The sequence below is a fragment of the Python bivittatus genome, unplaced genomic scaffold, assembly GCF_059951505.1.
Source record: "Python bivittatus isolate LINGU-HERP-01145 unplaced genomic scaffold, Pbiv_v1 ctg000610_np1212, whole genome shotgun sequence".
NCBI classification, from domain to species: Eukaryota; Metazoa; Chordata; class Lepidosauria; order Squamata; family Pythonidae; genus Python; species Python bivittatus.
Genome location: NW_028277088.1, coordinates 149525 through 175220, shown reverse-complemented (window position 1 = coordinate 175220; position 25696 = coordinate 149525). Strand labels below are relative to the sequence as shown.

Here is a 25696-nt window from a genome sequence, read left to right as displayed (position 1 = left end):
GTGTAAACCTGGCCCCCGGGGGTGGTTTGACGAATCGGGGTTAAACGACCCCTGGCTTAGCGCCGGGAATGGCCGCGTGACCAGCCCCGCTTTGGAAAGAGGCGGAGGAGCCTCGTCCGCGGAGCTGAGCGGCTGGTTTGAGACCCGTCGCGAGGGGCTCTCCCCCCGCCCCGCCAGGAGCGGGTCCAGCGGTGGAGCGATAGGAGGGAAGGCAGGACCCCCGCGGACTGAGCTCTTCCGGGAGAATTGCGCGTTTTCCGAGAAGGCTTCGGTCGGGAGGGCGGCCCTCGGGTCCCCGGAGCGGCTCTCGTCCGGGGCTTCTCTGCTGTCCCCGGGAAGCCCCCGGGAAGGACAAGAAACGGGGGTCGCGTCTCCTAGGTCCAGCCGGAAAAGAGGCAGGAGCTCCTCCGCCGCCGCCGCCTCGGCTGCGCTGTAGCCGCAAGTCAACCGGAGCGGTTTTCTGCTGGCCGCTCCGAGGCGGGCAGAGGCCGGGGGGCGCCGTGAAAAGCCCCCTCTATATCGACGCTTTCCCCCGGGGCCCTCCCGCCGTGCTGGGCCGCAGTTCCCATCACCCCCGCCGCGAGGCCAGGGTCCTTGCGGGCGGGAGGAGCTGCGGCCGCGACGGGAAGCTCCGGGGCGCGGGCTGGCCGGGCCGGAGCGAAGTCCGGCGCGGCTGGCGAGTCCGCGCCTGCAGCTCACCCTCTCGGGGTGCGGGCTCCGGAGGCGCCGGTCCGCTCGCTCGGGCACCGGGCCTGGGCCCAGCCGCGCCGGCCCTTTAACGGCGTCCGGGCCGGGCGGCGCTCCGGCAGCAGCGGGCGTTGCCATGGCAATGCGGCCGGCCCCTGGGCAGGGAGGGGCCCGGAACAGCAGCAGGCGAGGCGGCGGCGGCCGCCCGGGCACCGCAAGGGTGAGGGGAGAGGGCGCCGGGCACGCTGGGGGGAGAGGGGGGGCTCTCCCCAGGACCACAGCCGGACCCCGAGGGGGGTCGGGATGCTCAGGATGCAGCAGTGTTGCCATGGAGACGGGAGGGGGCCTGCAGAAGAAAATGGCGGGGATGCCTGTCCCCCCCGCTGCCCACCCCCGGGCTGGGAAAAGGCGTCCGACGAGCAGCATCTTAACGCGGGAGCGCTGCAGGCCTGGAGCTGGAGCTGGAGCTGGAGCTGGCGCGGCCCGCTTGCGCCTGCGCCCGTCCGTGCGGGGAGCAGCAGGCAGGACCCTCGAGGCCGGAATGGCCGCCCCCGCCTTGCCTGAGAACTTTTTCTCCTTGTTGCGGGGGGGGGGAGGCTTTCCTGCCGTCAGGAGCCTGGGATCCCGCCTTTCTTCCCGGCGCAAAAGACACGGCCCGCCCTCTGTTTTCTCCCCACAACGGCCCCGTGAGGTGGGGAGGGCTAAGAGAAAGTGACTGGCCCCAAGGCCGCCGCCGCCGCCGCCCCCGTGAGCTCCTGGGGGGGCCTCCCTGGTTCCAGCCCAGTGGCAACTGCTCAGGGGACCCAGGAAAAGCTGCTTGCAGCGACACCCGTTTGTGGTGCTGCCCTTTGGGACCGGCTGGGTCCTGGCGAAGGTCTGGAGAGATCCGGGAGACTCAGACACCTGCTCAGTACCCTGTCCGGATTTTGGATCAGGGACGTGAGCATGGTGGATTCAGAAATGGCTTGGTGGGAGGGGGTCACGTCGTCTGGCCAGGTTGCAAAAGCCTAGAAAAGTGAAGCTGCCACGGGAAGCAGGCCAACCGAATACGACCCGTATCCGCAGCTGCTGACCTCCCCGGGGCTCCAGTTCTCCCTCCCGGATCTGCCTGTTTCACGTCTCCCCTGGGGCTGCCGCCTCCCCTTCTAAAGGATCCCTTGGCCTGCCCCTTGTGAGCTGACCCTGGGGACGATGGCGATTTGGGGCGGATATCCCCAGCCAGCCCTTTGTTAAGTTGCTGCTTCTAGTGTCCCCTCATCTTTCAGGGACCTCAAGCTTTAGCGGGAAGGAATGCAGCACCTCGAATAAGACAAATGAGAGAAGCAGGACTTGTTCCACGGGGGAGCGGGCCTTGCAGGAGCCCCCCCCCCTTCACCAGTGCAGCAGGGTGGGGTACGGATGACAGCCTCAGCTACCTTCTGAGAATCTCCAGACCTTGCAGCTACTGGAGCACCCTTGGCCTCCCTGCTCAAGAGGCGGAGAATATTTTAAGAATAAGCAGAATTTATGGTATTGATGAAAACAATACCCAAAGACAACTCCCGGCTTTCTTTATGGATGCCATTGTCCTCTGGGCCCCCTTTCCATGCCCCCAGACTCTCCGGCTGTGTAGTGTCCCCTGTGGGGATCAGGGGCTGGCCTGGGGTCCCTGGCACGGGGCTGTGGCAGCTTCTTACCTTGCACCTTTCCTGCCCTGCAGGAGGCCTAAAGCCAACCTTCCCCTGAGTGATGGCATAGACCCACCGGGCAAGGACCCAGCCCACCTGCTCCTCCGCTCTGGGCAACCGCGGTGTCTCCGGTGGCAAGAGGAGGAGGTGGCCAGGCTAAGCCAGCACCAACCCCTTCAGAGGGCAGCCTGCCTGGACTGAAATGGACCCCCGGAATGAGAAAGGCAAGGATGAGCTGGGGAACGGGAAGATCACTGCCCAGCTACTGAAAAGCAGGACAGGGGAGTTTGACCTGGAGTCCATCTTGCTGCTAAAGCTGAGGGGCCTGGGCATCCTGGAGCTCGGCTGCCTTGGGGAGTGTGCCAGCCTGGAGTGGCTGGACCTGTCGGGCAACGCCCTCACCCACCTGGGCCCCCTGGCTACACTCAGGAACTTGGCTGTCCTCAACATCTCCTCCAACCGCATCTCCAGCCTGGAGCCCCTTGGGGGCTGCGAGAGCCTGCAGAGCCTCAACGCGGCTGGCAACTCATTGCGCAGCCTGCAGCAGCTGCAGTGCCTGGTGGGGCTGAGGCACCTGGAAAACCTGCGCTTCCACAACGCCGTGGGCCGCCTCAGCAACCCCTTCTGCACCTCGGTGGGCTACCCGGCGGCCATGGCGGAGATGTTTCCCCGAGTCAAAGTGATAGATGGCGAGCGGGTCTCTGGGCGCGGCAGCGAGCTCTACCAGCTTTGCAAGGATCTTGACAGCTCCCTGCAGCGCTTCCACGGCCCCAGTGGCGGAAGCCTCCAGGAGTTGGCCGGCCGGGCCCAGCCATGGGTAGCGGAAGGCTACTGGGATGCCCAGCCGGCCAGGAGGAGCTCCATCGTGGAGGAAGCCTACAAGCAGTTCAGCGAGGCTCTCCTGGAGTGCCGGGAGCTGAGCAAGCGGGCTGACCACACCATCTGCCAGGCCGAGCGGGCACTCAGTGGGCGCCCTGATGGCAACTCTTACCTCTTTTGAGCCTCCCACCTGCTGACCTCCAGACGCGTTGTGACTGCCGCTGGGGAGGGGACGCTGGGAACTGTTCTCCCAGCACATCCGGAGGAGCACTCACCCTGCCCCTAGCCCTCACCCCTCTGCCCTGCAGCTCTTTTTTACTGATCCCCCAGGAAGGGGGAATGGCACATTCCACCACCAATGCGTGGGTCTGTGGCTCATCTGTTCCCTTCCAGCATCACAAGCTCTGCCGAGGCTGTGTCTCTGCTCTGCCCCTGGGCTTTCTGCCTGCTAGGGGGTGCAGAGCCGCCTGTGTTGCATGGCACCTGCGAGGGGGTTTGTGCCACTCTCAGGCCTGAAGAGGTCACTTCCCAGGCGGGTCACAGTCCTTTGATCTTGGGTGTGGGAGTGGGGGTGGGGGGCGCACCCGCAGGCATGCTCTGAAAAGCTACCCTAGTGCTCTGTAGTAAAGTAACTACGATTCTGTCACAGCCTAACACCAGGTCTCCCCACTGAGCAAGCCCCCTTTGTGAATCTCTGGCCAGCACAGCTGCTTCTGCGACTTGCGGGGGGTGGGGGTCAAGCCAGGATAGTTCATGCAGGCCCCTTGCCCCCAGCCCTGAACATGCATTTATCAGGGGCTCCCTAGGCTAGAAATTTTACAGTGTGAAGGAATGAGAACACATTTAATATCTTGGCATGCCTTTGGTTAATTTTGCAATCATCTTTTGGTGTACATAAAATAAAAGCCTACGTGTAAACCTGCAAGCTGAAATCTTTGGACTGTTAAACCAGTCAACAGTCAACCCCAGAATTTGGGGTCCTAAAGGAATTCGCACAGCCCCACCTTCCCCCAAGATGTTCCCACAGCCTCCATGTTTCATCCCTGTTCAATTGCATGGTTGGCACCGTTCCGATGTCCCACCCAGTCCCAGCGCTGCCCTGCCCGTTCGCCAACACGACAGACTGGCAGAGGGGCCTTCTCAAGCCACCTGCAGAGGACTCAGCCTTGTTTGTTCCTTGTTCAGGCGAGTTGGGAAGAGAGCGCAGCAGAGCTGCCCACGAAGGGCCCCGAGGACACCCACAGAGCAATCGGGGGGGCCCTCTCCACTGGCTGTTCCCACCAGAAACTACAGGCATCATGAAGACTCTGCTTGCAATTTTATTGTGGGAATCAAGAGAGGCAGAAGAGGCGCCGGGCTGATTCCCCAGGAAGCCGGCCTTCCATCCCAGGGTGCCGAGGCGCAATTCCCCAGGATTCTGCCAGTTAGCCAAGTCTGTGCAGTTCTGCATGAGTGAGGAGAAAGAGAGGAAAGGGGAGACCCAGGAGAGCCGTCAACTTCTCTCTGGACAGTAAATGGGGTCCCGTCCAGGCCACAAACGCCCAGGTGTTATGGGAGGGAAACAGAGTGGCTGGAACCCAGAATACTTTATTCCTGCCAGGTGCAACGCCTTCCTTTGGTGCCTGCCCTCAATTGGGCAGTTTTCTGCTGAGTTCTTCTGGGTGCCCGTCTCAAGCAGGGAGTGCCCAGAAACAGCAACTGCACCAGCAGCTTAGCCAAAGCTTCCCAGAGCCCTGCCTGGCATCCCAAAGGCGGGTGGGAGGAGCTGCTGCTCCCATCTCCCTCTGCCCTTCTGGCTCACGCCTGGCACCCAGCTGAGAAAGCCCCCCCCCCCGCCAGTTCTGACAGGAGCTCAGTTGGGGATAAAGCACCTTTAACCCAGCCTCTGCCTACGCCCAGCTTTGAGGATCACCCGAAACACCCAACGTCTCGGCGCTCAGGGCAGGGTCTCAGCCGCATCCCTGCACCGCAAAAGTCCTCTCCGCCTCTCTCAGGCCAGGGTCTGGCTGCCCACGCGTGAAGACCGGGCACCTACCTTGCCAGCTCTGTCGGGAAGGGTCAGGAGGGAAGCCCAACAGAAAAGGCAAACTTCCCGGGCAGATACTGATCCTCGTTGGCTGCCTTGATGGCCTCGCAGTCCTGCTCTTGCCTTGCCCTCACCTCCTGCGGGCAGAGAGAAGGGGAGAGGATGGTGGCTCTGCGGAGGAGGGAAGGCCCAGCAGTGCTGGGAGAGCGCCCCACTTTTGCCACCAAGCCTTGGGGGCTGCTCCGGGAATGGCCACCACCTCTCCAAACGGAGAGCCTCCCCAGCATTAAGACCTGCCATCAAAAACCCTTGCAAAAGGCTTGGTCAAGTCATGATTTTCTCACGCTTGCAGAGACCCCAAAATAATTGTGCGGCAGCCAAAGACAGCATTGCTTCTGTGGGTGGTCCGAGGCATCACCTCAGGAAAGACCCCCGTCCCGAGTGCATGTGGGAGGAGCAAACCAGGCTCGGTCAGTGCAATGCGTATCAACGAGTTCATTCTTTCTACCTGGTTAATCGGAGCACAATTCAGCCAATCAAAAGTTTTAGGAAGCAGCAGAGCAGCCAACGGATTGACGGAAGGCCTGCTGAGCCCTCCCAGGTCACCGTCCTCCTGCCCACCTGGGCAGCTTTGGGGATAGCCAGAAGACAGGGCCAGTGTGCCAGCTCTGCAGCTGAAGGAAGAGATGCCAAGCCTGCCCAGCACGGGTCGAGCCATCTCCAGGAACGGTTAGCAGAGAACCGAAGAAGCCAGCTGGGCTGACAACCGGAAGCGGGAAGGGGCCTGGCGGCTGCTCGGGTGAAGGCCAGCAGAATCCCACTGCTGGCTTTCAGTGCAGCCTTGTTGTCCGTGCCTCTGGAGTCTTTGCTGCTTTTACTGTTATTGCAAGCCACCAGGAATCTTTGGATTCTGGCAGTGTACAATGAAGGACACAAAGAGATAAGTGGAATCTCTTCCCATTGGGAGTATGTGGCTCTCCGTAGCCGGCGTCAGCCACGGAGTGGACTTGGTGCTGCCTGCCTGCCTGCCTGCCTGCCTGCCTGCCTGCCTGCGGGGAAGCTGCCTCGCCCTCGTCGGACGGGAAGGTGGGGCAGGCCGAACGCCTACCCTCGGGCTGTGTTTCTCTTAGGAGGGGCGATTGAGGGTGCAACTCGCAACTACCCTCTTGCAAGTGGGGCAGAGGTAGCTCCTCTCTGGAGAAGCTGAACAGATCAGAAAGCTGTGAGCTTCTGCTTTGTAACGTCTCAGCCAAGGTGGTCTTGAGAGCCACCTGGATTCCGGCCGGACTTCAGTTCCCGTCATCCCACTGCCGGCATTGGCTAGGACTCAGAGGAGTTGAAGACCAACACTTCTGGAGGGCATCTGGCCCTCTGATGACCCCTAGCCAATGCAGCCAGTGGAATCAGGGTACCTCTGCGGCTTCTCAACAGATACTGGCATTTGTCAGTGGAGGAGGAAGAGGCTGCCAACCCACCTGGAAAACAGGATTCTGCTCAGACAGGCACCGCAGCGACTGGGCCAAAAGGCTTCCAGGATTGCTGGCATCAAACTTGAAGCAAGCAAGACACTTCTGCCTCCTCTGTGCAGGGGGGTGGGGGGGTGGGGGGGTGAGAAAGAGCAAGTCTAAGCTCGCAAGAGACACCTAAGGGAGGAGGCTGTTTCGACCCAGCTGGAGCCAGAGTGTACATTCAGTCTTAAAATGGTTCTCCACACCGAAAAGCATGCCCCATAAACTCCAAAGGCTGCAGCCAGGACAAAGACCCCAGGAAGTGCAGCCACCGAGGGGCCCCCTGGAAATATGAAGGGGCTGGGTGGGGGCCTGCCACACCCCACTGCAACTAGGAGGGATGCAGAGTCCTCTTTGCACATTAATGTATGCCTTTTACGGGTTCGGCTTCCAAAATGGATGCTTGTTGCATGTTTTGTTTTACAAGGCTTGCCCTGGGGGTGCAGTCAGCGGCTGGGGGGGGTTGCACTCACGCCGCCCGCTTTGATCTGACAGCTTTGGGTTCTCCACTGCTGTTTCTTGCAGACGGTCTGCACAAAGTCCACTTCCAGCTGGACAAAAGTCCCCATTGGTAAGTCCTGCAAGGAAAGAAAGCTGGATCGGAGCAGAACAGGAGGCATGACCCAGCCAAGTCCACGTGAGAAATGACAGGAGTCAATCACCACAGAACGCCCCTCTCACCACCGTCATCACAGGACCAAGAAGAGCGGGGTTGGAGGGATCCCTCAGTGCCTGCTTGGGTGCCCGTTGGCAACCCTGGTCCTGCCGGAAGCAATTCCATAAGAGTGCAAAGCAGGGTGTCTCTTGGGCACCTCCTGTTCATTCAGGTGCCCAAACCTCCAGGGGCTTCTGCCAGGTATGGTCAAAAAAATCAGAGGGTAGTTGTGGATGATGCAATCAAAGCTCCACCTGTTTTTTTTATGTTGTCAAGACCACTGCATCTTTCCATGCTCATCTAGACGGCTCCTCCACCCGGCTTGGCACGAAGCATGAAAGCTTTTGCTGCAACAAATCTTTAGGACAATCCTCCCTGCTCTGACTCCTTCCTGATGACTCGGATTACAACATGGCCACCTTGGGGGTGTTAATGGGAGTTGTAATACGAACACCTGGAGGGCCCCACATCGGGGTTGCTGCTTTAGGAGGGCACAAGGCTCCCTGCTGGCTTTATGCTCTCTTTCTCTCTGGCACACTTGAGCTGGAAAAGCGTGAGCCCAGATGTCTGGCTGAATTTATTCCTGCAGCACCCTTTCCATACCTGCTCAAAACCCTGCCAAGCTTCCTTCCAAAATTTATTCTTGACAACCAGGTTGGAGGAAGCTTGAAATTAATAATAGAAAACTTTAATGACAGCATCTGAGCTTTATCAACAAAAATGAGATTGAGAGATCCCTGTCACAAAAGCAAAACATCATCCATTAGAAAGCAAAGGACGCTGAGTAATTAGGTAGAAGAGGGCCAGGGCAGCAGAATTTGCCTGAAGGAAAGAAGACTGTACCACCAGCTCACAACGGGATAACCCAAGGGAGCCATCCTTGGCCACTGAAGCTCCCTGGTGACTTTGGGTCAGGCGCGTTCTCTCTCTCTCTCAGCCTGGTCTACCTCACAGGGGTGGTGGTGTGTGCAAAAACGGGAGGAAGGAGCATTAGGTATGAATGGCAAGATGTGAAGCTCCTGCCCCTGGCTTCTTGAGTCAAGGAGCCGCGCAATCCAGGGTGGACTGAGAAGGGCCTTGCTCGTCCCAGCTGCCGGGGCCTCCGCGCAGTCGGGGCGCCGAGGAGAGCCTCGCCGCCGGGCAGGCTGGGGGGCGGAAGGGGCACCGCCCAGGAACGGTCGCTCCCCTGCCCTCCCGCGCCGACCCCGCTCTCCGGAGGGGCAAAGCAGCCGTCGGCCAGCGGGGCCTTCCGGGGAGGCGGCGACCCTGAGAACCGACTCGAGGCACATCCCTTTCAGCGCGGATTCGACGAGCCCTCGAGTCGGCGCGGGGGAAGCGGAGCGCGGCAGAGCGCGGCAGAGCGCGGCGGCACTTGGACCCAGAGACCCCGCCAGCCCGGCTGTCAAAACAAGCGCACGCCTGGCGCCCGATGCTGGGGAGGGGCCAGACCAAGCCCGATGCCTCCGCCGGGCTGCTTCGCGGAGCGCAGGGATCGTGGCTGGTCCGAAGGCAGGAGCCGCCGCCGCCGCCGCCGCCGCCGCCGCCGCGCGACCCCGAGCGGCTCCCTTCCGCGGGTCCGGACCAACGGCGCGCTCCTCTTCCCCGGTCGCGCCGAGCGCCGCTAAGCACGAGGTGCGCCCGCCAATCCCCCGCCCTCCCCGAGAGGAAGCGGGCTGGGGCAACTGGGCCCCCTCCCACGCGTGCTGACCTCCATGACCTCCCTCGCGGCTTCTCCCCGGAACGCCGACTTGACCAGTCTCCTGCCGTGGAAATCCTCCAGCACCTTCTCCAGCGCGCTTTGTAGCAGGGGCGGCCGGCTGGCCTCAGCCAGGACTAGCAGCCCCACGCACAGCACCAGCCAGCGGGCCATCCTCGCCTCGCCTCGCCTCTCGCCTCGCCGCCGCAGCGCATCTGCCGCTTCCGCGCGCCTCCGCCCCTGTTGATCTTGGTGGGTCATTAACCGGCTCCCCCCAGCGACGCCTCGGACGCAAGCCTGCCCTCTGCCCTCCGCGGCGCTTGTTTACCGCTGGATGCCCGCCGGTCGGGGACGCGAGGGCTGGGCAAAGGGCACCCTGCCCACCCCCACCCCCACCCCCACCCCCACCCCCACCCCCACCTTCTGGCTGGGCTCTTTCAAGGCGAAGTCGCCCGGCGAGGGAGGAGGACCCCTCGCCTGCCTGGACGGACCTCGGCTGGCGCCGCGAATGCCGCGTCCAGCCCCGCGAAAGCCTCGGGGTGGCTCATCAGCCCGTCCCGAGAAACAGCTCCTGCAGGACCGCCGGGGAGCGCCCACCCTGGGGCCGCTCAGCCCCAGCCCCTTGCCAGACGCCCCCGCGGCTCCGGGGCAGGCAGCTCCTGGCCCCTCGCGCTCGCCAGCGCGCCTCTTCCGCGCCGGGAGCCTTCCTTGTCCAAGCGAAGCTGAGCTGCGGGCGGCTCTTCGCGCGGCCCCGTCCCCCGTCTCCGCACGCACCACCGCAGACCCGCTGGCACAGGGGCGCGGGGAAGGGGCCGAGCCCAGCGCGTCGGCCCCCTTCCTTTCCCGAGGGGCTCCCAGCACGGGGCAACGCTTTCCTGCGGGAGGCCGCCGGCCGGTCGCGGCCCGCCCGCCGGCGGCGAAGCTGCGGAGGCGACGCCTGCGAGCCACGGAAGGGGAAGCCGCGAGAGGGGGGCGCCGCGCAGCCCGGGTTGGCCCCCGAGCGATCTGCGGGTCCCCGATGCCTCGTTAGCGCTGCAGGCTCCATCCTCACGGGGGACGGACGGCCCCAAACCAGCGTTTCTCGATCTCGGAGCCTTTAAGATGGGTGGACTCCATCTCCCAGAATCCCCCAGCCAGCATGTGCGGACTTCATCTCCCAGAATCCAAGAATCCCCCAGTAGGGAATTCTGGGAGTTGAAGTCCACCCATCTTAAAGGCTCGAGAGCACTGCGCTAAGCACAAGCGGGCAGGGGCACGGCTGAGATTCGTGTAGCAGCCTCCAGGGAGTTTGGATTACAGAGCCCACAATTCCCCACCACGCTGGCTGACTGGGAACTATGGGGGCTGTAATCCAAGGCACCGGGGCGCCAGATTGGAAAAGCCTTCTCTAGGAAGCCGACAGCATTTAGCGCCGAACTACAGTTCCCATAGAACGAAGCGAGGAAAAGCCTCTCGGGGAGGGCAGAAAAGATACGGCGGGACCTGGTAGGCATTTCTCGCGAGGTTTCTCTCGGATGACGGAGCCGGGGAAGGGACTGCGGCAACGAGAACTCTCTTTCCCGTCGTGCTGTGCGGGGGATTCCGCTAGGCCGGACGGGCAGATGCGCGCGCAGGAAAAGACAGAAAGGGAATAAAGGGGAAATGCGTCAGCGAGCGGGGATGCGAAGCGCCGCCGTTTCCGGTTCCTTCATACGGGTCTTTCTGTTCATAAAAAAAAAAAGCGTGGCAGGCGAGGGGCAGAAAAAGAGCCTCGCCCCTTTGGCCGCGCGCGGCCGTGTGACGTCACCGCGTGAGGTCACCGGTCTCGCCGATGATGCGACGGTGACGCGCGGCGCGTCCGCCACGGCCGGGACCGTCGCGGTGTTGCTATGGCGACACCGCCCGCCGGGTCAGGGGGTCACCGCGCGGCCTGGTGAGCGGGGCGGGGTCCGGGGGCGCCCGAGCGGGGAACGGGGTCCCACGTGGCGGGCGGGGAGGCCTGAGGGAGCGGCGCCTTTCCCGCAGATGGACGCGGCTCGGACGGGCCTCCTGCGCCAGCTCGACGTGGCCGCCGCCGGGCCGCTCCGCAGGTGAGGGGGCGCCGGGGCCGCCGCGCGCGGGAGGAGGAGGAGGAGGAGGAGGAGGGAGGCCTCCGCGTCGGGCGGGAGGGCAGCGGCGGCCGAGCCGAGGGGCGGCGGGCGCCGCGGGCAGGAAGCGCGCTCCTCCCCAGGCGGAGGCCGGGCGAGCGGGGCGGGGAAGGACCGGGGGCGGCGGCCTGCGCTGCCCGTCCCGTCCCGGGGCCCGCGGGGGGACCCGGGAGGTCGCCCGTGCTGCGCTCCGGCCCGCTGAGGCAGGCGGGGCGGCTTCGCCTTCGCCTGGCTCGGGCGGCGGCGGCCCTCCTCCCCGCCCCTTCGCCCAGCGTGAGGTGGGGGGACCGGGGGGCCGCTGGCGCGGCCCGGCCCTGCAACAGCGCCTCCCCTCCTCGCGGCCCTCCCCCGCCCTGCGAAGCGGCGCCCGGCGGCCCTCCTGCCTCGGCCCCGGCGGCGTCCCGCGGGAGACGCGCTCCGAGCGCGGCCGGCCCCCGGGCAGCCCTCCGCGGGCGCCGAGCGGCGAGCCGGGGCGCGGCGGGCTCCCGGGCTGGCCGGCCGGCCGGCCGGCGCGGTTCTTCCCGAGGAAGGCGGCGGGCCAGCAGCGGTTCGCTCAGGCACTGGCTGCCGGAGGAGACACGTGGAGATTGGCAGGGGCTTGGCGGCCGTGGGCTCCTGGACGCGCTGTGCTGCGCGGCCGTCGGAACCCGCAGCGGCTGGGGACGAGCGCCGCTCCAGCGCGCCCGCCCGCGCCTGGCTTCCTCTGCGGCAGCTGGGCGCCCGCAGGACAGAGTCCGGGCCGCCCCCGGCCGTCGCTCGGGGGACGTGTGGGCGCGCGGCAGAGATCTGGCAAGGGCCTGCTGCCGCCGCCGCCGCCGCGGTCCTGGAGCAGGGCTGGGCCTGACGCGGGAAGCGGATTCGGAGCCGTCCTCAGCCTGAGAGTTGACTGTTTCCTCCTGGGCGCCTCGCGTTTGCCTGAGTTAGCCCGCGGGTTGGAAAGAGCGGCCTTCAAAGCTAAGAGCTCCCATAGCATAAACGGAAAACGGATCTCGGGACGCTGAGCCTTGGGAGCGGGACTCCAGTTCCGTCCCTGCCGTCCCTGACACGACCCTGACGTGAATTAATGTAAGCCCTTCTGAGAGGATGGCGAGGAGAGGGAAAAGGGCGGGGATCTCCCGTTCGGGCCAAGGGGAATAAATGTCTTTGCAGCACAGTTGTAGACTTGAGTCCATCAGATGTGGCGTCTGTGCCGTCCCACCAGATGCTTACTGGAAGCCCACAGGCTGAACATGAGGAGAATAGTGTTCAACCTGGTGCCCTCCGGCTGGGTCGTGCTTCTGTTTCCCTATTTGTTTTTTTAAATGTATAGGCTGCCCCCAGCTGTCATTACCCTGGGTGGCTTACAAAATGCACAGTAAAAATAGTTATATGTATTTGTATTTCAAATTTAGTCATGCCCATCTCACTCAGAGAGTGACTCTGGGCAGTTTACAATAAAACCACAATAAATACAGATTAAAATACAATAAAACATGCAATAAAATACAACAATATACAATATTATAATGAAATACAATAAAGAAATACAATAAAACACACACACACACACACACACACAAACCATCCAAATGTCCAGGGAAAAAACAAAACACCATGATACCCTGGTTCCCTGTCAGCATCTCAGGGGTGCAAAGCTGCAACTCCCCCTTCGCGTGCTATTGACTCTGAAGATGGAGATCCTGAAATCAGTAGGGTGACACAGTTCTGAGTTGATCAGCAGTGTTGTCCCATGAATGCATCCAGTCCCCTTTTAAATCTTGTCCCTACTAAATCTTGTGGCACTGACTCCCGTAAGTTCATTACTCATCCTAGGAGAGAGCTGCTTGCTTCTTTACTCCGCAGTTACAGAATACTTAGCTAATACTGTATCTAAGCGTTGGAAACATTCCTCGCAGCTGGCCTTGTGGGAGGACGGAACAGGCCAGTTAAGAAAAGGAACAAATGCTGGTATTACCTTGACTAGTCCCAGCCCCCAAACCCAAGGTGTTCTCTCTCGTAAGCTTTGCTCATGGACAAAAATGCTTATGTTGAACAGGGCTGTGATGTACAAGCTGGTTTGCTGGATTGGTACTGAGTCTGTTATTAATACATTTTAATACTGATTTTTTGACAGTTTTGTTTCATTGTATTGTGAGATGTTCTGAGCACCACTTGTTGATAGAAAGACAAGAAATAAAGAAAGAAATGAATTACCTCCCACTGTCTTGTTGTTGAAGGCCAGTTGGTGGTGAATCTCCTTTTGGGGGGGGTTGGGTAGGGGAGTAAACTAGCTGGAGCAGGCCTTGGGTTGCATTGGTGGAGCTGCCCACCTCATCCGTTTTCTCTCTGCTGAGTGGCGGTTGTGTTTTTAACATGGGGCATTACTCGTTGAACCTCTGCCCTGTGCTCCTTACCCATTCATTGTTTTTTTCCGAAATGTATGCTGGGATGATAGTCTGGCTCCCTCCGTGGCCGTTTCTTTGTAGCTCAAGATCCCAATATGGCTGCAAGTGCCAAAAGAAGCCTTGTGCCTTTTTTCTCTCTCCATTCGTGCAGAACAGAATTTGTGAAAAATGCCTTGAGTGGGCCAATTTCGGTCCTGCAGTTTATGCAAGAGCTGTTGGAGGGTGCATTCCTTGACAGGCTTCAGCTTTTGGTACAGAAATGAAAAATGTTCTCCATGTAGAACAAGCAAGCAAGGTTTGCTCAGGGACAGAATGAAATCACCTCCCTCAGAAGGATCAGATTTCATTACCCCCCTCCCTTCTAGTTCATTTCTCCTTTTTTCCTGATTTATGCAGGGACTTTCAGAAAGTGCAGCAAAAATAAATTGACTGAAGAATGGTCCCTGTGGTCAGAGACTCCATGCTGTGATGAAAGATGCCCTCCAGTTCCTGGAAAACTCTCCCAGCAAACGCATATTGGCGATACTGCCCAGGTAAGGGGAGGGCTTTTTGCTGCAGGCCTCAGGCGTTTCCTCTCCTTGCTGTTGGCCTGCAGGGGGTGAGCAGTCCAAATGCTATTGGACTGACCTTTCCTTGTTCCCCTCTTGAGCTCAGCCAAGTGACACTGACCAGTCCTGCAGCGGAGATGGTCCTGCTGGGGAAAGTGGGTGAATATCACCTGCAGTGATCCTGCAGCTTTCAAACAGGAACCAGAAGTGAGCTCTGAGCCCCAGTCTAATAGCAGCTGTTTGATTACAGGTGCTGCATATCCTCTTTCTTGGTCTTATAACGCTGTAGGTTTGAGCTGTATCTGTCTTGTAGAGGGTGGATTAAAGACTCTTTCTCACAGGTGAATACCTGCTTTATACACTGAATTATCTAGGTTTCCTCTCTCCACGCAGAGCTGGGAAAAATTTGTCTGAGCCCTTGTGACCTGCAAGGGTAGACAGGGATGAGCTTGAGTGGCTGGAGGCAGCTTGTAGTCTTACTAAGCTGGGTGTTGTAGTTCCTAGGTCAGGTTTGTCTGAGCAGAAAAATGTTGACGTGCCAGGTTTTTCCTAGCAGGTAACATTTGAGCTGGTCCTGATCCACGTCTTCCTCAAGGAGCTAAGAGAGAATCCGCAAGGGGTTTGTGGATGTTGTGATGGAGAACTACGAGCTGGTCACTTCACTGGGTAAGATCCTGCCTTTGGGGTTTGGATGCGGCAGTTCCTGGGGGAAAGTAGGTGCAGAGGTGCGGGTATGGAATGTTTTTTGGGCTTCTGTGCAGTGAATTGGAGCCAGTGGCTAACCCTGGCCATTCTCAAGGGATTGGTCTTCCTCGGGAATGGAAGAATGTGGCAGGTTTCAGTGAAGAGCTTCAGATGCTGGGCTCAGAGGGCGAGTGTTCTCTGCTAAACTGGCACTGCCAAATACACCCTGGGTGTTCTAGGTTTACCCCTGGGACAGCAGAGGCCCACCGCATTCTGCAACAGCCTGCAAAAGAATCTAGGAGTTGCTTCAGTGTGGCTGTCCCGCCAAAGGGCAGAAGTGGCTTTGGGGCGGGATTACCTACCAGAATGAGGGCTGCTGCCTTTGAGAGTTGGGGCGGAGGGGGACGGGGCAGCTGGACAGGGAAGTGCCTCTCCTCCTTAGATACAGTGAAGAGGGGTCTTCCTTTGGCCAGCTGCCAGACTGCTGGGAGAAGCAGCATGTTTTTCTTGCCTGCCCGCCCGCCCGCCCGCCTTTTCAAAGTTGTGACCCGCAAGGCTCATCTTTTTCAGGCTACCCGGTTCTCAAACCTGATCTCCTGTCTCGGATTGAGCGTGCTGGAGAGCAGTGTGTTGGTGACCAGCTAGATTCTAGCCGAGGGATTCCAACAGATCCATGTCCAGGTAAATAATTGGGCTGATCCCATACAAAGATATTGGTACTAGTGAAGGTTTTGGAGCACCATTATTTTTATTTTCTTGGGAACAGTTGGACTTGTTTTCTTACTGGCCGAGTGACGCAGACTCTGCTTGTAGGGCTTGAGCTGAGGCTGCATGACAAGTCCTGGGACTTGGAGGTTTTTAGCAGGTCCTTCGGTGCACCTGGCCCATCTCTCAGCAGAGATCTCTTACAGCAAGACATTGATGACTGGCCGTCTTTTTTCTGCAGCGCCTGCTTGAAGACTTTTTTTGCCCCTTTTGGAAAGCTTTCTTGTCCCTGTTGAGGTTACTGGGCGTGGAATTAAATACTGCATTTCTGCCCCAAAATGCCAGCACACTTATTTCAGTTGAGTTGAATTCCAGGCTATAGGCCTTCAGGCTAAAAATGAGCTAATCCCACAATTCTGCCCCAAGTGAAAGTGCTGCTACTGACCCCATTGTCCTTCCTCTTCCTTTTGTTGGAGTCTGAAAATGATGGTGGTGTTTTATGTTGCTTGCAAATTACGTGTCGTTTGCACGATGGACAGGTTTCTCTTTATTTCATCACGTTAATAGCTATATTTTGGTGGTTGACCTTATTAATAACTCTACATTTGTACACTTAGCATTGGTTGCCAACGTGTTTGGCAATAAGTCATGGAACCGCATTGTTTTTTCCACCATGGCTGAGAAGAAGAAGGCAGACGGAGTACTGTGTGGCAAACGGCTCACGGTCACCTGGTTTTCATTCTGCCCTGCCTCAGCCTTTAGTTGAAGCTGCCCTGGGTCCTCCTTGTGTCGCTAGTGACGTAATCTTTCCAACTTGCTTCTTTTGTTTTTGAAAACAGAAATTGTACCGTGGTTGAAGCTGCCTCTTTTTTCAGTTTGGTTGTGACTGTGTGAGTTGAAGATCCACTTCATGTTTCTGTATTTGGTGGGCGTAGCATTTGATTTCCATCTCATCTTTCTGTCCGAGTGAGATAACCCAGGTAGCCGACGATGTACAATATACAGTACAATATTACATAAAAACTCAACTAAAGCCATAGAAATAAAAGAACAACAGTTAATTCACATCATTATCTTCCTCCAAGTACATTCCTGCCGCTTTGAAAGAAGGAAAGGCTACCAAACATCTCCATTCTTCTTGCTGTGCTCTTGCACTGTCTGCACTGAGGCTTCTGTTTGATAACATGACCAGCTGCTCCTCTGTGAAAAATATCTATGCGCCTCTCTTGCTCAGGCAGAAATAAAGGCTGTATCATGGACTTCTGGAGGTACCTGGAAGACAAGGCACCTCAAACATCTCTTCCTCTCCTTCCAGAAAATCCTGTTGGCCCAAGTAGCAGCTGCTGAGCTCCTGGAAGATCAACAAGCTGACCGCTTCTTTTGTGATTTTTCCCCAGGCTACCGTTTCTTTAAGCCTGAGAGCTTATCTTGGATTGAACGGTGGGAGGAACTTGGTGTCACGGACCGCCAGAAGCTGGAGGAAGGCAAGCTCTGTGCAGGCTCCTGCCAAGGTAGGGGAGGGCAGGGAGCGCTCTGGCTTTGTAGCACAGCGCAGCACGGCGGAGGCCGTCATTCGTTGGTGTTCCTCTCGGCCGGGAGAGTAAAAGCTGGATGTCGGCTTGTGGTTTAAAAGTGGCATGGTGTCAGCGTTTCACTGTCTTGCACATTTCAAGAGCGTGTGGCATTCACAATGTGCTGTATCTTTGCTTCTCGACCTTTCTTTCCACTGGTTGAGATAAGAGGCCGAAAGATCCCCCAGGGCCACCCTTGGTTTCTCAGCAAGGTGCGTAAGAGGCAGACCTGGGGCTCGCCGTGCCTTAATGCCACACGGCACAGCCTCTGTCCCCAGCCTGTTGCGCATCCATGCCGGCTGAGGGAGGCCCAGTTCAACTGTCCCTTGGCCACAGAAGCTCCCTTTGTGTGGCTTTGGGGCAGTCAGCTGTCGGCCTGGCCTACTCAGCAAGTTTGTAGTTGGGGCAATCCTCTTGAGCCCTTGGAGAGATGGCAGAATTTTCCAGTGGCACTAGACTCTGGAGTTCTCTGACCCTAAATTTGGAGGCTTGCTGAAGCTGTACGTGATGCCATTCAACCTCCGTCTGGAGCAGTCGGTCCCTTTATGGCCCTTTAGTGCTTCTTTTGAACACAGGGCCTTCATTACCGGAGTAGCCCCAGAGGAGGAGATGTGACTGCTTTCTTGAGATGCTCTGTTTGCAGAGGAGCCCTTTCACAGGATTAGGCCAACAACTGTTCAGTAGAGCTTCCAGCTTTACGATTTAACCTGGGAGGGACCTTAGAGGGAGTTTAGTCTAGCCTGAGAGCTGGCTTTCCAAATGGGGCTTAAAGGTCTCCAGCAAAGGAACTGCCATAAGGAGATGATTCCACTGTTGGAGGGCATTTTCTCTTAGGGCCTTGCTTGGAATGGTTTGCTGAAATCTGCTATTTCCACCCTGTTGTTCCGGGCCTTCTGTTAGAGAAGCTGTGGGGCCCTCACTTCACACGCTTAAAGTCCCAAGTTTGGTCCTGGCCTCTCCAGCTGCCGAAAATACAGATAACTGTTTTGGTTCAGTGTCAGGAGGACAGCTAGGTCTGATTAAATGGGGGTAGCCCTCCCGTAAGCAGTCTTCCATCTTCTGTGGGGCCCCTGAAGATTGCTTCGTGTTTTGCTTTGATCTTCTTTTCTCCAAGCTAAACACACCCTGCTCCTCTAACTCTTTCTCGTGTTCCAGGCACCTTCTGGAGGTATCCTAGTTTGTCCTAAAATGTAGCATTGAGATCTGGAGATGATCAATCTTTTTATTGCAGGGGGAAAAGTGGGGAGTGGATGCTTCTTTTATGTCTGGCTGTGACTTTCTTCTACAAACTCTGGAGGCCTTTAGATGAGCCAGAGTGCTCATCTAGAGTGGTGAGAAGATGGGCAAGGATTGGGGAATCATTTAGTGATTTTGAGCTGGGCATTTTCTCAACTCAGCCTGCTTTGCAGCATTGTTTCTGAGAGAACAAAGTGAAGGGGAATTCTCCTCCCACCCTCCCCCCGCCCTGCTGCCAGGAACCACTTTATGCTCTGGACAAAAGGCACAGGGTAAACCTTAACTAATAGCAGCAGCGAGGATGAGCATCAGCCAGCCAGGCTCTTCTGACCTTCATTTCTCCCCCTTTTCTTCTGCTCTGGAGCAGCTGGACGGAGCAAGGCCATCAAAGAAGAAGAAGGTGGCCAGAAGGGCTTTGTGGCCAGCTTGGAGCGCTACCAGCTGTTCCCAGAGAGTTCCAGGGCAGGGCTCTTCCTGGCCCCCAACGCCACCCAGCTGAGAAACCAGCCCCGGGTCAAAAAGGAGGAGGCAGCCTCGTGTGAGCCAAGCCTCAGTGGCCCTGGGCGCCCATCCCAGGGGCTAGGCTCCGGGCCGTTCACCTGCGTGGTCTGTGGAAAGTGCTTCCGGCAGAAGCAAGGCCTCATCACGCACGGGCGGATCCACACCGGCGAGAAGCCCTACCCATGCCTGGAGTGTGGCAAGCGTTTCCGCCAGCGCCCCAACCTGCTGACGCACCAGCGGGTGCACACGGGCGAGCGCCCCTTTCCCTGCCTGCGCTGTGGGAAGCGCTTCAGCCAGAAGGCGAACCTGGCGGCCCACCAGCGCACCCACGCGGTCCAGGAGGGGCTCATTGCTCCAGAGCCCAAGGTCCCCGTGCCCCGCGGCAGCCGCCAGACCGAGAAGCCCTTCCCCTGCAACGTCTGCGGGAAAAGCTTCAGCCAGCGCCCCAACCTGATCACCCACCAGCGCATCCACACGGGCGAGAAGCCCTTCCCCTGCACGGAGTGCGGCAAGCGGTTCAACCAGCGGGCCAACCTCATCACTCATCGACGCATCCACTCGGGCGAGCGGCCCTTTCCCTGCGCCACCTGCGGGCGGCGATTTAGCCAGAAGGGCAACCTGGCAGCACATCAGCGCACCCACTCGCAGCAGCGCCCTCATGCCTGTACCTGCTGCCCCAAGCGCTTCAAAGGCGAGTCCGCTCTGCGCGCGCACCAGCGAACCCACCGGCAGGTGCTGGGGACGGATCCACTGACTAGCACCCTCTTGGCAGCTCCCGCTCTTCAACAGGCCCTTCCTGGTGACCCCACTTCAGCTCCCCAGCGGGCCACCCCAGCCCCCCGCCCGGATCTCCCTGGAGACCCTGCTCCCAGTGTCCACCGGCCTGCCCCCTCTGGGCAGCACGGGGGCCCTCACGGGCAGAGTCTTCCTGCAGACCCTCCCCCTGGTCCGCACACTGCCGGCCCCACCGGGCACCTCCAGGCAGTGGCCCCTGGCTCAGAACAGGGCCCGAAGCTCAGTGCCCCGCCAGCAGCGATGGATCCCCACACGGAGATGCTTCATTGCCAGCGTCGGCTGAGCCTGCCTGTGCTTCCCAGCTCCAGCGCGCATTCTGTGGTTCCCATGGGGCAGCCGCAGCCGATCACCTCCAAGCCGAAAGGTGTGGCTGCCGCCCCCCGGCCTGCTGCCGTGGAAGCCCCGAGCGAGATGCTTCACTGCCTCTGCCATGCCGGCAGGGCCTCCTTGGTCATTCCTCACCCGCCGCATCTGGGACAGCTCCAGCCCGGGAGCAGAGACGCCCCAGGGCGGGCCTGGCTGGGGATTCCGTGCCCGGCCCGTACCCTTCAGCTTCAGCAAGGGGGCCAGAGCCATCCGGCAACTCCCAACCCCAGACTCTGTTCGATCCCTGATTCCTTGCGGTAACTTCCCCACCCCCTAATGACGGGCACTGTGCGAGCACAGATTGGGTGGGGCTGGACTCCCCTCGGATCCCACCGACAGCGCCCTGTGGAGTGGACAGCGGGGTTTATGCATGTATTGTGGACGGGGAAGCCCCAGTCTGCCCCCTCCTGCTCTAGGGACACATGCAGACCCTCTTTGTACCTGCACCTCCTGGCCAAGACTATTTCTGTTCTTGTGGGGCTCCTTGGAGGCAATCCATCCTTCCAGCATGGGCGCCCTCTCCCGAAACTCGCATGTGACAGGAAGACCAGCACCATGGGGCATGTCGTGCTGTGCCGTGCCCACCTCCTTGTCTTGCCACCGTGCCATTGACCTCTCCAGGAGCCCTCAGAATCCTCCCCAGGAGGCACATCATTGTGCAGTGGAAATCTGCCTCCTCAATGAAAGAAGGAAAGACCAAGAACTTGGCAGAGCTGCAGGTGGGGCGCCGGGCAGCAGGGGCTGGCTTTCTTGGACGAGAAGACTTGCTCATCCTTCAGCATGCCTGCTGTTTTCCGGGCACACCGAAAAGTCCCCCTTGGAAGCTTGTCCTTGCCAGTGCTTGGCTGAAGGTGACATCCCTCTGTGGCCCTTGGCAGACGCGTGGCTGTAGCTGGTGCCTTGTAGGCAGGTGGGGCTTCCCAGCACACTGGCAAGTGGGTGGGCCTGGTCTGGCCTGGCCTGGCCTGGCCTGCCTCTGCCAGATGTTGCGGTCCGCTTTGCAGCGCCACTGGGGAGACTCCGAAGAATCTGGCCCCCTTTCTCTACCTGCAAGAAAAAAAGCTTGTTAAAGGAATGCACTGTTGGGATCAGATTAGAGCTGCTGCAGAACCTGTGGATGGCTGAACTTTGCTGGGGAGGGAGAACTGGACCAGCGCCCGGGCATGTGGCGAACAAGCCTTGCGACTCCCCTGCAGTCTTGCTCCCCTTTGGATCCATCAGGGATGGGGCAGAGCCGGGAGCCTTGGGGTGGGGAGGGATTTTGCCCTCCGTTTGCGTGCGAATTGGAATGGTGTGAGGGAAAAAGACCTCGGGAGATGGGTGTGGGGGGAGAGCATGGCCTCCAAGCAGAAGGTCCTCCTCTTGCCCTGCCTGCCCTACCTGGGACTCAAGGCAAGGAAAGCCACGTTGTTCCTTTAGCTCGAAGTACCTGCCCGAGGAGTTAGCTCTGTGCAGATGTAATGTGGGGCTGCCCCAAAGGGGAGAGGCAGAAGCCCCCTCCCTCCTCGTCCAGCCGCTGGATTAGAAATGCCTGAAATTTGCAGGAGGCCGTGACCAAAGAGCCTGGTTTGTGGTGGGGCTGGAAGGCTGTGGTGGTCCTTTCACAAGGGCTCCGTGGGGGGGGGAGGGGAGGGAGCGGAAAGACGCAGAAGCACTTTATGAATGACCCAACTAGCTGTAGGCCCCTGGAGCCCCCCACTTGGCTCCAGCTGGAGCTGCTGCTGCTGTGAGGCTGGGTCCCTGGAGAACTCCACCCTGCGCTGGCACAGGGCCTGCGCACCTTTGCTGGAGGAGCAAAAGCCCCCCGGCGGAACGTGGGGAGTCTGTGCCTTAAGCTGTCAATCCTGCCTGGGAGGAAAAGGGGCTCCTTTCACGAGGGGCGGTGGGAAGGTGGTCAACCGTATGGAGTAGATTGAGTGCCCTGGCTTGGGACAGGGGGGTGGAGGAGGAGGAAGGATGAGAAGAAATGTTGACAGCCTCCAGAGGTCTGCAGGGGATGAGAAGCAGCAAGGGGTGGGGGTGAGGATTCTGCCCCCTCCCCCAGCGCACCTCCTCTGGGCATCTTGCATAGCTTTGGTGCCAGTTGAGTTAGGTCTTAGAAAGATGTTGGGGCAGATGTGGCATTAATTATATCTGAGGAATGGGCAGAGAACCCGGAGGCCTAATGCCAAGGAATGAGACAAGAGTACAAAAGATACAGCTCTGGGGAGGGAGGGCCAGTTGGGTCCAGATATGGGTATGCAGAGTGTGTGGCAGCCTCATGCATGGGGGGGGCAGGAACTTTTGATTGGCACAGTGCCAGGCAGGGAAGGATGGGTGGATAGCTGCCTCCCACTGGCTGCTATGTTTTGGGGCGGGGGAGGGAAGGAATCCAGCACTCTAGTGAGGAGGGTTCTTCATATGGTGCCCTTTCCTGGTGGGGGGTGAGAATTCTAACTAGGGGCTTTCCCATCATTGCATCCCAAGATTTCCCAAGATAAAGACCCCGGGGGTTGGAAAATCCCTTGTTGCTTTAGCTAGTGATCACGCGGCGGAGCCCTGCGCTGGTCTGAAAGCCTGTGGAGGGCTTGGCTCGCAGCTGAGGAAAAGACAGGCTCTCCCTGTGCATTTGGGACTTGTATTCCTGTAAGCCGCCCAGAGTTGCTGGGAAGGAGTTGGGCGGCCATATAAATTGCTTAAATAAGAATAATAATCTGCAAATAGCGCCCCCCCCCCCGCAAAACCCCCAGGATTGATGATTGGTGCATGGAGGAAAAGCAAGAGCTGTGGTCAGTCGCTTTCCCTGTAAAGGTCAGCCAGGTCAGCTGCTTCCTGGAGAGCTGGGGCTGCCTGCTCCCGGTCTTCCCTACAGGGCTTTGTGTTGTCATCCCCATCCTTTTGGCAAGCGCTGTGGGCGAAAGGGCTGCTTGCTTTGAGTGGCAAACACGGAAATGCCTTGTGGGCCTTGGCACGGCTTCCTCTTCTAGAACGGGACTACAGGGAGTGGTCCGGAGCCCGGGCACAGGGAGGGCCAGCTCTGAATGGGGAGGTGCGGCGTGGTGGGCAGAAGAAGGCCCTGCGCCCGCCCTCTCTTCCTTTGGGTAAGCAGAAAGCGAGGGGCTCTGCATTTGCAGCTGCCCTCTGTGTGATGGGAAAGGGAGACGTAATTGGGAAGGTGCTGCACTGGCGCTCTTCTCTCGCTCGTAGCCTGTTTGGGAGCCCCCGCTTGGAGTCAGGAGGGGAAACAGCAGCTCTGGTGAATTGACATGCTGCCACAGCCGCCGCCACCTTTTAAAGCCTGCAGATTGTTTTGCCAGGAGGAGGGGAGCAACCAAGTCAAGGCAGCTGAGCTGTGCTGCTCCCTCCTTCGGCCTGGGAAGCTGTGGTGTGGCCCTGCGGCTGCCCCCCAACCCAGGTTGCATGCCTCCTTCCACGGCGACGGCTGTGGCTGTGTGGCAGGAGCTCAGAGACCCAGCAGCCGGTGCGCTTGGCCCTCCTAGATCTTGGACTCCTGGCCCTAGAGAGAACTCCCTTTCCCTGGAGAAGAGCCTTATCTCCACTTTTGCTCCCTCTGCAATCAGTGCCTTTGGTTCTGTGAGTTGCTCACTCTGAAAACAGCTTTCAGAAGTGCATTTGATCTTTGCCTGTCGTCCAGGTTTGGTAAGGCTAGGATGGGTGGGCAGCCCTGCCCTGGGACTGCTGGGTGGACCTCTGAATTTTTCCTTCCTTCCTTCCGGCCTTCCTTCTTCCTTTCTCAGTGTTGGAGGTGAAAGGGGTGAGTGAGAAAGTTGGGGAATGGTTAGCTCCCTATTAGCTCCATTCCTTTAAACCGTGGCTGGGTCAGGAGACTAGTTGGTGCCATGCAGAAACAGCTGCCTGCTGCCCTTTATTCCTCGGGGTGCCAGGAGGGCAGGTGCAGGGCCCCTGCTTGGCTTCTGCTGCGTGGGGTACATCAGCTTGTTGAGGTTTGTAGCTCCCCCGTTTCTGAGGGTCCTCTGTGTTTCAGCCACCTCTGGGGCCCACATTGCCTGTGCTGTTGTGACTGACTCTTGTCTGTGTTTACAGTAGCAGCAGGATCGCGCTGCACACCTTGCTCCGGTGGCCGTGACTCATCCTCTCAAAGGTGTATCTGCAAGATTACCCCTTTAGGTGTGCAAAGGCAAAACCTCTGCCTGCGATACAGCAAACTCCTGAATGCTGACTTTTGGCTGCTGGGGGTCTATGAAGACCCTGCATTTTTGTTAGGAGTGAACACGGCTGCTGCTGCTGGGACTGTAACAGCCTCTGGTGCTTGGCCAGCCGCTGTTCTGAAGAGGAGCCCAGAGATGCTCCAATAAACATCAGCCACAAGTACAGCCATCCTTGCTGGTCTCTTGGGAGTCCAGTAGCTTGACAGGGAGATGCTCCAGGTGGGGAAGGGCCAGATGGAAGCCATGTGTGGGGGAGGGCCCTGTGTTCCCCCAGCTTTTGCCTGCCTGTGCTGCAGACATGCACCTTCACAGAGCTGCTTAACAGCCACGGCTCCCAGCCCTGAAAACCTCTGAACTCTAACCGCGGCCCCAATCCAGCTAAAACTGGCCCCATTGGAAGCGATGGCTGTGCCCAGTGGGTCCTTGAGGGTTCTGAGGGACTTATTTGTGATCCACCTAAACGGGCTCAAACAGGATTTTTTGCACCTTGACGAAGCTGCATTCTGAGGGATCGAAGGCTCCGTAAATCCAGGCGCACCCCATTCTTCTGGAAGAGTAACTTCAGCATGCGCTTTCCGTCCCAAAAGAGGCTGTTATTTAGAGGAGCCCCCCGCTTGATGCGAGCCGCAGGGGAGAGGACCCCAATGATCCTTGGGAGTGGTGTGAGGCTGGCAGGATTTGGAAAGGTCAGTGGTCAGCTGGGATGGCAGAAGTCTCCCAGCTCTGCTTCCTGGATCGGGCGTGTTGGATGCTGGTCGAGCTGCACCGTGAGGCGCTGGTGTGGGATTTAAGGACATCCTTGGTCCCCTGCTGGATCCGACCAGGGTCTCGCATCCTGTCCCCAGGAGGGAGCGGCCGGTTGGTTGCTTGCACCCCGAGCATGCAGCGGTTGCCATTTCTGTTGTCCGTGCCCCAGCCCAGCAGCATTTAGGGCCTCTGTGCATGGTGGCTTCCCTTAGCCATGTCTCTTGTTCGTTCATTCGCCTTTGGGGAAATGCACTGTCTTACTGTTACCACAGTGAAACACAAATACATCGCCTGTTGTGTGCTGACACATTTGTTCACGCTGGACCCTCTTGTTGCATTGGCATTGCTCTGAGCCATCAGGATCCCGTTAACGAATCGGGGGAATCTTTTCCCCTTCCACCCTCTCCTCCTGCTGGGGCCATTCGTGGCCCGAAGATTACTTGCCGGGCGGGCTTGTATCTGGCCGTGTTTGGGTCACCTTGAACGGAGGTACAGCTGCTGAGGGAAGGAGGTGGTCAGGCAAGAGGCCGGAGCGAAGAGACTGCTGCCCCAGTAAGCCCCCTTGGGGGAAAACGCCGGTCCTGACGCCAGGAGGCTCCCCACGTCCTCCCCATGCTTGCATCCTTTCCGTGAACTGCCTCCTAAAGACACGTTGGTAACTTCATCCCCATTAACCCAGACTGGCCCCGTAGGGCTATTCCAGATGTATTATTATTATAATAATAATTATGTTTATTATTTTCTGAGCTATGATTATTTGCAATAAACGCTTTCTTACAGTTGTGGGGTGTGTGTGCTTGGAAGGG

General features: G+C 58.9%; 3 protein-coding genes across 12 annotated transcripts; 2 read left to right on the top strand and 1 right to left on the bottom strand.

The window, feature by feature from the left end:
- The first annotated feature begins 784 nt into the window (after positions 1 to 784).
- On the top strand, positions 785 to 4091 carry LRRC61 (leucine rich repeat containing 61). Of its 2 annotated transcripts, none has more exons than XM_007432971.4 (2): positions 785 to 907; positions 2387 to 4091. In XM_007432971.4, exon 2 carries the CDS (start codon positions 2557 to 2559, stop codon positions 3352 to 3354), a length of 798 nt encoding a protein of 265 aa, XP_007433033.1. In that variant the 5' UTR covers positions 785 to 907; positions 2387 to 2556; the 3' UTR covers positions 3355 to 4091. The 2 variants fall into 2 exon arrangements, with proteins under 2 accessions (XP_007433033.1, XP_088006173.1); XM_088150047.1 differs by lacking the exon at positions 785 to 907 and adding an exon at positions 1405 to 2196.
- Positions 4092 to 4479: 388 nt separating this feature from the next.
- RARRES2 (retinoic acid receptor responder 2) lies at positions 4480 to 9495 on the bottom strand. Of its 3 annotated transcripts, XM_088150049.1 has the most exons (6): positions 9479 to 9495; positions 9071 to 9298; positions 7181 to 7285; positions 6675 to 6779; positions 5209 to 5336; positions 4480 to 4617 (listed from the first exon to the last, which is right to left on the bottom strand). In XM_088150049.1, exons 2-5 carry the CDS (start codon positions 9230 to 9232, stop codon positions 5232 to 5234), a joined length of 477 nt encoding a protein of 158 aa, XP_088006175.1. In that variant the 5' UTR covers positions 9233 to 9298; positions 9479 to 9495; the 3' UTR covers positions 4480 to 4617; positions 5209 to 5231. The 3 variants fall into 3 exon arrangements, with proteins under 3 accessions (XP_088006175.1, XP_088006174.1, XP_088006176.1); XM_088150048.1 differs by lacking the exon at positions 9479 to 9495 and having other exon boundaries at positions 9071 to 9418; XM_088150050.1 differs by lacking the exons at positions 6675 to 6779; positions 9479 to 9495.
- Positions 9496 to 10758: 1263 nt separating this feature from the next.
- On the top strand, positions 10759 to 25684 carry LOC103052058 (uncharacterized). Of its 7 annotated transcripts, none has more exons than XM_088150035.1 (7): positions 10983 to 11127; positions 13965 to 14101; positions 14367 to 14457; positions 14673 to 14782; positions 15371 to 15481; positions 16903 to 17016; positions 18677 to 25684. In XM_088150035.1, exons 4-7 carry the CDS (start codon positions 14752 to 14754, stop codon positions 20233 to 20235), a joined length of 1815 nt encoding a protein of 604 aa, XP_088006161.1. In that variant the 5' UTR covers positions 10983 to 11127; positions 13965 to 14101; positions 14367 to 14457; positions 14673 to 14751; the 3' UTR covers positions 20236 to 25684. The 7 variants fall into 7 exon arrangements, with proteins under 7 accessions (XP_088006157.1, XP_088006161.1, XP_088006158.1 ...); XM_088150032.1 differs by having other exon boundaries at positions 14670 to 14782; XM_088150031.1 differs by lacking the exons at positions 10983 to 11127; positions 14367 to 14457 and adding an exon at positions 10759 to 10970 and having other exon boundaries at positions 14670 to 14782.
- The last annotated feature ends 12 nt before the right edge of the window (positions 25685 to 25696 follow it).

Bases quoted from the DNA above. Each gene is read 5' to 3' on its own strand.
- RARRES2 (XM_088150048.1), bottom strand. From the start codon at position 9,319: ATGACCCACCAAGATCAACAGGGGCGGAGGCGCGCGGAAGCGGCAGAT. The intron at 7,286-9,070 runs GTCAGCACGCGT...CTTTCCTTGCAG, and splicing joins CCGCGAGGGAGGTCATGGAG to GACTTACCAATGGGGACTTT. The intron at 5,337-6,674 runs GTGGGTTGGCAG...CTCTGCCCGCAG, and splicing joins AGCAGAATCCTGTTTTCCAG to GAGGTGAGGGCAAGGCAAGA.
- LRRC61 (XM_007432971.4), top strand. From the start codon at position 2,557: ATGGACCCCCGGAATGAGAAAGGCAAGGATGAGCTGGGGAACGGGAAG.
- LOC103052058 (XM_088150031.1), top strand. From the start codon at position 14,752: ATGGAGAACTACGAGCTGGTCACTTCACTGG. The intron at 14,783-15,370 runs GTAAGATCCTGC...CATCTTTTTCAG, and splicing joins CGAGCTGGTCACTTCACTGG to GCTACCCGGTTCTCAAACCT. The intron at 15,482-16,902 runs GTAAATAATTGG...ATTTTTCCCCAG, and splicing joins TCCAACAGATCCATGTCCAG to GCTACCGTTTCTTTAAGCCT.